The 9381-nt window shown below is 38.0% G+C and overlaps 1 protein-coding gene across 2 annotated transcripts in view; it reads right to left on the bottom strand.

Annotated features, from left to right (window-relative positions):
* The window catches only part of LOC133454954 (guanine nucleotide-binding protein G(q) subunit alpha-like), a 38968-nt gene extending 33753 nt beyond the window's left edge, over nt 1–5215 (bottom strand). The window contains exons 1-2 of one of the 2 annotated variants that reach the window (XM_061733711.1): nt 5089–5215; nt 4312–4471 (exon numbers count right to left, since the gene is read on the bottom strand). In XM_061733711.1, the coding sequence (XP_061589695.1) occupies nt 4312–4447 (136 nt within the window). In that variant the 5' untranslated portion in view covers nt 4448–4471; nt 5089–5215. Of the gene's footprint in view, nt 1–4311; nt 4612–5088 lie in introns of those variants that run through there. The other variant, XM_061733710.1, reaches the window with a different exon arrangement.
* Nucleotides 5216–9381: the final 4166 nt, after the last annotated feature.

Here is a 9381-nt window from a genome sequence, read left to right as displayed (position 1 = left end):
GAAAGAATCCCGTTGATGACGTTTTTGTATTGGTATTTTTTTTATCGTTATCGGGATAAATGCCAGAAATTATCGTGATACATTTTTTAGTCCATACCACCCATCCCTACTAAGAACCCAATATTATTCCAGTCGTCCGCTGCATCTCTGTGTGGTATCATGAATACGTGGTTTGGAAACAACTAAACAGAACTAACAATGTGCATTTAAAACCATTAAAATTAGCCTGACTTTAGCTGATGGGAATAGAATATAGTAATACACAAAAAGATCTTTTTCATAGATAGATTTATCATTTTATGTTCAGCTTCAAAACTATCACTTTTCCTTTTTTCTTGTGTATTTGTATTTGGGCTCCATCCAAGATTCTTTATTTCTTCCTGAAATTATTATTATTAAGTTTAACTATGGTTACAAAACTTTCCCCCCCACACTGGTTTGGATGCTGCTCCGTCTGGAGGACTTCTACCGGTAAATCTGGCACATTTTAACATTTCTTTTTGATGGGTAACTGTGGCAACGAAGAAAGTTGTTTACCGTGTGAAAGCAGCAGGCTGAGCTTTCAAGTGATCGGAAAAGGAACTGAAATGCAACTGAGCTGAAAAGGAGAGTTTGAGGGTGTTACGAAAGAGGTTTTGACCGTTTCCCACCCTTAACTCGTCATGTGCAGTGAGAGATTGCAAGGAGGTGGGAGAGATGAGTAGTAGGGCTGGGCGATATATCGAGATTTTAATATATATCGATATATTTTCAAATGCAATATGGTACGAGACAATATCGTTTATATCGATTTAAAAGAAAAAAAAATGTAATTTTTTTATTTTTTATTTTTTTATGATTTTGATGTAGCTTATTTTGTGACAAATTGACTTGAATGTTTTATTTGAGATTTGCACAAATGTTTTGTTATTTGCACAACTGTCAACCTCAGTGGAAAAGTCTGCCTGTTACTGTCTACATTGTATTAATTGCACAGTGTATTTTAATTTAATTGTTATGCAGGAAAGGGATATTTGTTTTATTTTATTCAAGAAGCATTTTTATTCTATATATGCAGGCAGTTTATTTTTTATTTCATTTGTTTTATACATTTTGATATTGTGCAGACCTCTGTTAATAAATGAACCTGTGTGACATTTGGCACGAGGCTTTGTATTAAAACTGACTGTTTTTTTAAGGGTTTGCCTCAGAAAAAAATGAAGCTAACAGAGATGCTATGCTATAATGCTTTGGGGGGAAACCCCAATTATGGCACAGAAAAAAATATCGATATATATCGAGTATCGCCATTCAGCTAGAAAATATCGAGATATGACTTTATATATATATCGCCCAGCCCTAATGAGTAGTATCATGTTTTGTTTTTTTTTAATACGGGGCTCCAGCACATCTGTGTGGACTTCAACACAGCGACAGACCTGAACCAGAGGTGCTTGCAGCGGTTACCACCAGCAGATGGTGTAACCCCTGCACAGGCGACCGTGAAGGTGCATCCCTGCACCCCAGATGCTGAACTGAATGCAAATGCCATCCAGAGGTGTCAAGTAACAAAGTAACAAATACTTCGTTACCTTACTTAAGTAGAAATTTTGGTTATCTATACTTCACTGGAGTAATTATTTTTCAGACAACTTTTTACTTTTACTCCTTACATTGTCACGCAATTATCTGTACTTTTTACTCCTTACATTTTAAAAACAGCTCGTTACTCTATTTCATTTCGGCCTTTAAAAAAAACTATCCAGTTAAATTGCTCCATCCGGATAGAGTGAATTTGGTTGTGGTTGTTTCAGATGTTCTTGTCCAGTTTTGTTCTTACATCCGTTCCCTCAGATTCCTGCAACTAAACTTGGATGTACATTCCAATAAAGGTTAGGATAAATGATAACATGCCTCTGAAGTTTGACTTTTTGCACCATTACAATACTTATAGGCAACTAGTCATCATATCTCCTGCTCTCTGAAACACATGTTAATGCTCAATAGTACACATATATGGTTCTTTAATATATTTGCATTATACTAAGATGCATTCATTTTCAATGGCTTTTGTCCTTAATGGCTTTTTTCCCACTTAAATTACTTTTACTTTTATACTTTAAGTAGTTTTGAAACCAGCACTTTTATACTTTTACTTGAGTAAAAAACTTGAGTTGATACTTCAACTTCTACAGGAGTATTTTTAAACTCTAGTATCTATACTTCTACCTGAGTAATGAATGTGAATACTTTTGACACCTCTGTGCCCATCCATGTTGTCTCCTAAGACAGTTCACCTGTAGTTATCTGCCATGTGACACCACAGTCAGGAGATACACTCCAATGTAGCTGAGATGATCTTGGCATTTCAACCACAACCACACCTACAATGCAGAAATTGCTGAACTCATTTCCTCTTCAGGAGAAGGCAGCCCGTGCCCTAATTAGCCGACGGTTGGACTATTGCCCTGCACTCAACTCAACCAACATGCTGCTGGGCGTCTTTCAACCAACACTAACAAACGTGTGCACAACACACCCTTCATAGGTTTCCCGTCCTTTATAGGATTGATTTTAAACTTTTAATGTTGGTTTTAAAAGCTCTTAATGCCCTCGCACCTTTGTATTTATCCGAGCTTTTAACTGTCCGTAACCCCGGTAGAGTTCTGAGGTCAACTGATCAACTTTTGCTGGAAGTCCTGAGGTCAAGAATATAAACAATGGGGGGACCAAGCCTTCTCCATTGCCCTGCCAGCGGCTTATTTCTGACCTCAGCATTTTTAAATCTGGGCTAAAAAAACACCTATTCAAGATTTTAACACCCAGCATTCAGTGTGATGACACTTTTATCTTGTTAGATTTTGTTGTATTTTATTGTTTTGATTGTTCTTATTTATCCTCCTTTTTTATCTATTACTTGTTGTAAAGCACTTTGGTTAAACCAAAAGGCTGTTGTAAAGTGATATATAAATGAAGTACATTACATTCTATTTTTTTTTTTTTTTTTTTTTTTTTACTTCCTTACATATTTTCCTCAGTCATTAACACCATATAAACTCCCTTTGGGGATCAATGTATTTAATTAATCATCATTTCAGGTAAACTCAGGTATATAGGCTGAGGTAAATATGACTACCTCATACTGCTGCACCTTTCACTTTTTTTTTTTAAATTGTATATATGTTAATAAGAGCTGTCATTTGTCTATTTACTGTACAGTGAGCGAAAATAACCGAGTCAAATTCCCTGTCTTGTTTGACCTGACGTGGCCAAGAAACCTGATTCTGATGAACTTATTCTAAATCCTTCACATGCAAACAATTATAATATTGCTTATATTCAGTACTGGAGTTGAGGGGGGATGGAGGGGGGATGGCATCCCCCTTGAAATAAAAACGGTCAAAATCATCCACCCTGTAAAACTACCATCCCCCCTTTCCATCCCTTATGTCATTTCATCAATGAATGTGGTTTTACTGCTATTTCAACATTTAGAGTAATCACCAGAAAAATAACTTATTTGACCATTTTTACCCGTTTCAAGTACATTTTCACTTTAAATAAGTAGGAAAATCTGCCACTGGGACAAGATTTTATCTTCTTATTACAAGCAAAAAAAAAACTTGTTCCACTGGTAGATTTTTCTACTTATTTCAAGTGAAAATCTACTTGAAACAGGTGAAAATTGTTGCTTTTTCCAGTGATGAGTCTTGTTTTAAGTGTAATGAGATTTTTTTTTACTAAAATGAGACATTTTAACCAGAAATAAGACGAATATTCTTATTAAGATTTTGAGTTTTTGCAGTGATCCATTTTACTTATCCTGTGAAGGACAGAATCATATTGATAAGTTCAGAAAACTGTTTTTTATTGTTGTGTTTTGATGTATTTGATGTAAGCCCAGTGGATATTTAAAGCTTACAGAAGGCTGCATTTAACTGCTGCTATGTCATTCCTGCAGTATTTCTGCAGGTGTTTTGGTCAGTGCTATTATTTGTAATATATTATATTTGTAATCAGCACAAATTATCTGTCCCCATATGATAAAATCCACATCCCCCCTGAATTCTTTTTACAACTCGAGTACTGCTTATATTATATACCCAACTTAAGGAAAGGAAGAAGAAAATCACAGGTAAAAACACACAACCACAGCAGCTGTGTAACATGCAGGGACATGCGTTGCGTTTGAGTCATTATTACATTTTACTTTGACACTGAAAATAATTTCCTCTTCCTGACACTTAAAAAAAGTGAAAACTTATTTCCTTTTTTTTAAATGAAGCCACTTGTCCTTCCCCAGAGAGAGGCGGTGTGGTGTGGTCCCCTCACCCAGCAGCAGGAGCTTGTATTCCCGTCGGGACTCCTTCTTGTCCCGGCGGAGCTGCCTCTCGATCTCGTCGTTGATCCTGCGGGCTTCCTTGGCCTCGGGGCTGAGGCAGCAAGCCCCCGCGGAGCTCAGAGTCATTCCTCCTGCACGCTGCACAAGCACCTTCCGACACACACACGCATAATCAACGTCACCATTCAACCTGACGGGAAACAGCTCAATAAACAAGCGACGCTCAGACACTTTCAGCCTCAGATGAAGGTTTTTAAGGAAGTGCGGCGCTCAGAGCCGCCTGTGTTGCATCGTTCCTCTTCTCTAAAAGGGGAAACTATTGCTGCGTTCCATTTACCTCGGAAGTCGGAACTGGGAACTGGGAATGGCGTCACAGCCGAGTTATCAGCGTTCCCAGTTACAAAGTAGGAAAACAAGATTGTAGTTCGCATATACCACATGAAAAAATTTAATTTACACTATAGCAGCATATATATGCCGAACAATACTTGTATACGACTGATTTAGTGTGACCAAAACTAGAATGAAGTGCTACGAATTTTTACAGAGCTCTCTTCTACTGTTTACAACCGGGGCAGCCATCTTGGAATCTGAACTCGGGGGTGGTGAAGACTCTCCCACTTTCCAGTGGGAAATCCCACTTCGAAGGGCGTTCCAGTTGAAAAATCCAACTCGGAACTGGGAAATCCCCACTTCCGAGGACAAATGGAACGCGGCATAACTGTGCAGACCAACTTTACTGTAGTTTTTCTTTTTTTTTAACCAACCCTGCTGCGCGTCTCCGGGCGTGGTGAGCTGAATATGGAGCTTCAAAGTGTCACAAAAATAAAAAAATAAAGATGATAAAATCCAGTCCAGGCCAAAAACAAGCCGGTTCTGCCTCGGTGTGAAGTAGTTTTTTACTCTCCGAGCTGCTCCAGCTCCTCTGGTCCTGCGTGGTGGCAAGTGGAGCATCATGTGACCGGTGGTGGGGGGGCTGTGATGGGAAACAGTGTGGGTTTTTACTGATTACATTATGGTAACATGTTTCCGGCGTTAACGAGCGCGCAGCATCCACCTCAGTCGAGTATAAGAAATAAAACAAGGAGCAAGTGAGCTGTAGCACAGACTTTATTTACTAAACACCTGGAGCTACTACACACATCACAAAATACACGAATCACCACTCAAATGATTCATAAAGCTCCTTGCATCACTCTGCATCTTAGGAGATCTTTCAACAAATTTAAGTTTTCCAATTGTCTAAATTTGAAAAAATAAAATAAAGATAATAAGCAGGGGCGAAAATCCCGGGGGGGGACAGGGGGACAAGTCCCCCCCATTAGTAAAGCTGTCCCCCCCTAGAATAATTTGAGACAGAATTAATAATTTTGGAACAATGCAGTAGTATTTAGTAGTGATGCACCAAAATGAAAATTTGTGGCCGAAACCGAAAATAATAATAAACAGTAAAATCTCATTACACTTAAAACAAGAGTCATCACCAGAAAAATAACTTATTTGACAATTTTCACCTGTTTCAAGTAAATTTTCACTTGAAATAATTAGAAAAATCTGCCAGTGCGACAAGATTTATCTTCTAAGCAAAACAATCTTGTTCCACTGGCAGACTTTTCTACTTATTTTAAGTTGAAAATCTACTTGAAACAGGTGAAAATAGTTTTTTTCCAGTGATGAGTCTTGTTTTAAGTGTAATGAGATTTTTTTTTAACTAAAAATGAGACATTTTAACTAGAAATAAGACAAATATTCTTGTTTTTGCAGTGTATTGTGTCAGATGTGCTGTATTATTGCCACCTTCCACTAATACCATTGTTTTGTATTACTCTAAGAAAGGTCTTCTGCCTGTTTGCGAGATAGAGTTGAAAATGTCAAAATGCTGTATTAAAGGAAGGCTAAAACTTTTATTCCTTGTCCCCCCCTGGATTTATTCTCTAAAATTGTACTGTTTATTGTCCCCCCCAACTATGAAACGGGATTTTCGCCCCTGATAATAAGACACGAGAGCAAATTATCTCACAGATCAGACGCTGATGATGCAGTTACAGGGAGTCCATTCCTGCTGAGCGGTAAGAGATAAATCATATGTCGATGTGAACTAAGGCGGTCTGAAGATGCAAAACACACTATTTAACAGAAAACACCTCAGGAAATTACACTTTTTAAAAAAGTGCATGTTAGAAAAAAAAAACAACTTTCCAGAATAAAAAGGTCAGCAACTAAAACAAAAATCTTACATTTGGGGTTTTGCTGCTGTTTTCTGGGATGTTTGTACTTTTTTTTTTCCTGTTCTGTTATTCATTTGTGTTTATTGTTTTGCCTTCAGTAAAATGTGGCTGTTTGGTATCGCAGGGTCCACCATAAAAAGAGAAGATTATATTACTCAATCTTTGTTTGGGCGCTTTCCTCGTCCAAGGAAGTATTTATCGTGGTTTGATTAAACCACTCACAAAACTTCTGCTTTTATCCAAATATATACAAACTTTGTACATCGTGTCGTTCAGTGGAAAAACAAGTTCTTACATATTTTGTTTCACACTAACAAGTCTGACAGATTCAACCTATTTAAAATAAAGTTGTTTTTTTTAAAAAGTTTAGATTTTCACTTAAAATAAGTAGAAAAAAAGATTTTTTTGCTTGTAATGAGAAGATAAATCTTGTCCCACTGGCAGATTTTTTCTACTTATTTCAAGTGAAAATTTACTTGAAACAGGTGAAAATTGTCAAATAAGTTATTTTTCGTCATTTTAGTGACAAAGTGGCTTGTGTTAGTACGTGACATTAGCCAAAGCAACAGTACTAGCACCTCATCCGTCCTCCAAGTACTGATCAGGTGATACAGTTTATCTATTGATCAACTCATTTGTGTTGTGGCAGAGAACCGCCCAGAGTCTAAAAGTCCGTTCTTTTGGCACCGATATCCAGATGGGATAATCAAGTCAGGATTATTTTCAGTATCCGGTCTTTGTGCCAACTAAGCCTCATATCTGATGTCGGCGTCACAAAGATGTTTCAGATTGGTTTCACTGCATGTTATAAAAAAAGATAAAGACCACGTGGAGATGGCTTGGATGTGGGGCGGCTAACTCTTAACAGTTAAAAGGCCACGTTTCCATGGTAACAGTCGGTGCTGACCAGTGGATCTGTGGTAATCAAACCATAAAATGCAAACGTTACTTTTGTTTGAGAAAAATAACCAGTGGGATAGTAGCAACTGCTTCTCCTCCAACAACAGGTTTCAGCACGTCTTAAAGAAAACCTTTAATGTTACAGCAGAATAAAGATGGAAGCCGTTTAACCTCCTGTTATGTTTCCTATGTCCGGTACAGCAACGGCGTTCTCCCCACTTGTCCCACACTGTCCTAATAAGTGCCAGTTTGTCTCTCCATTATCAAATCAGATTACTCTGGGGAAAATGTTAAAGTCTTCGGAGTAGGAATGGGTGATATTTTACCGTTCACGATATATCGTCAAAAGAATTCCTCATGATAAGAATTTGTCATCTTGTGGTAAAAACGATAAATTCCCGTTGATGAAGTTTTTGTGTAAAGCTGATTTATGGTTCTGTGTTAAATCCACGCACAACGTACGTGAAGGAAGGAAGGAAGGAAGGAAGGAAGGAAGGAAGGAAGGAAGGAAGGAAGGAAGGAAGGAAGGAAAGGAGAAAACAAGGAAAGGAGGAAGGAAAGGAAGAAAAGAGGAAGGGAAGAAGGAAGGAGAGAGCAGGAAGGGAAGAAGGAAGGAAGGGAAAAAAGAAGAAAGGAAGGAAGGAAAGAAGGAAGGAAGGAAGGAAGGAAGGAAGGAAAGGAGAAACAAGGAAGGAAGGAAGGAAGGAGAAAAGAGGAAGGGAAGAAGGAAGGAGAGAGCAGGAGGAAAGAAGAAAGGAAGGGAAAAAAGAAGGAAGAAAGAAAGAAAGAAAGAAAGAAGAAAGAAAGAAAGAAGAAAGAAAGAAAGAAAGAAAGAAAGAAAGAAAGAAGAAAGAAAGAAAGAAGAAAGAAAGAAAGAAAGAAAGAAAGAAGAAGAGAAGAAAGAAAGAAAGAAAGAAGAAAGAAGAAAGAAAGAAAGAAAGAAAGAAAGAAAGAAAGCGGATCTGAAGAGCGAGATAGATTTATATTAAAAAGATGGAGTTGAATTGGTATTTTTTTTATCGTCATTTTTATCGTTATCGGGATAAATGCCAGAAATTATCGTGATACATTTTTTAGTCCATACCGCCCATCCCTACTTCGGAGACATTGTGGCTCAAAACATAGCCATGCCTGTCTCTGCATCCCACAGACTGGCCGTCGATTCATCCTGCGACTTATAGACCCCAGCCAGGATGAGGAGCCCCAAATACGCATCTAAATGTGTTTTATCCAGCTCCTTCCACTTCTCCCTTCTAGATTAGTCATATCCAGAATGATTTTCTGTATTGAATCTGAGATGACCAGCTCAAAAGTTACTTGATGTCAGTCACACTGCCATCCTAGTGGGCCCTGGCATTGTCTTTATGTTTTCTGCAGACAGTTTTGCCTGACACGTCTTTGGGGATGAAGACCACTGTATTTCACGATTCTTTTGACATGAATGTCTTGCTTGGAGAATAGGAATAGCAATTCCTTCATCTGGTCAAAGATCCTCTATACACAAGATAGCGCATTACCGTTACTGCCAATGGTATGAAATGGTATACACTTCCTGTGTCCTAAGTGGGCGTGGCCGCCCCTCTCCCCACGTCGTTTTGGAACATACAACACTAGATACAGAACAACTTTCTTCCAAAAGACTTAAATAATAAAAATAACAGTATTATTAAGCAAAGAAGCAAGTTTTATTTTAGTTTTAAACTTCATTTTATCGATGGGAAAAACGATGAGAGCCAAATCTCGCGAGAGTGTGTTGCTCAGACAGAGACAGGTCTCAAACAAAGTTCATTTTCTCCTAATCTGTCGGTCTGAAAATTGCCATTTGGTGTCAGAATGTTCAGAAGGCTTGTGGCTTTTGAAAAATGGGTCCCATGTTTACTTAGGTTACTATGGGGCGAAGGAATTGGTAATAATCTGTGCTCACGTTCACTT

Source organism: Cololabis saira, chromosome 11 (assembly GCF_033807715.1).
Source record: "Cololabis saira isolate AMF1-May2022 chromosome 11, fColSai1.1, whole genome shotgun sequence".
Lineage (NCBI taxonomy): Eukaryota > Metazoa > Chordata > Actinopteri > Beloniformes > Belonidae > Cololabis > Cololabis saira.
Note: the sequence above shows the minus strand (reverse complement) of the source record. Positions and strands in the feature narration are given on the sequence as shown.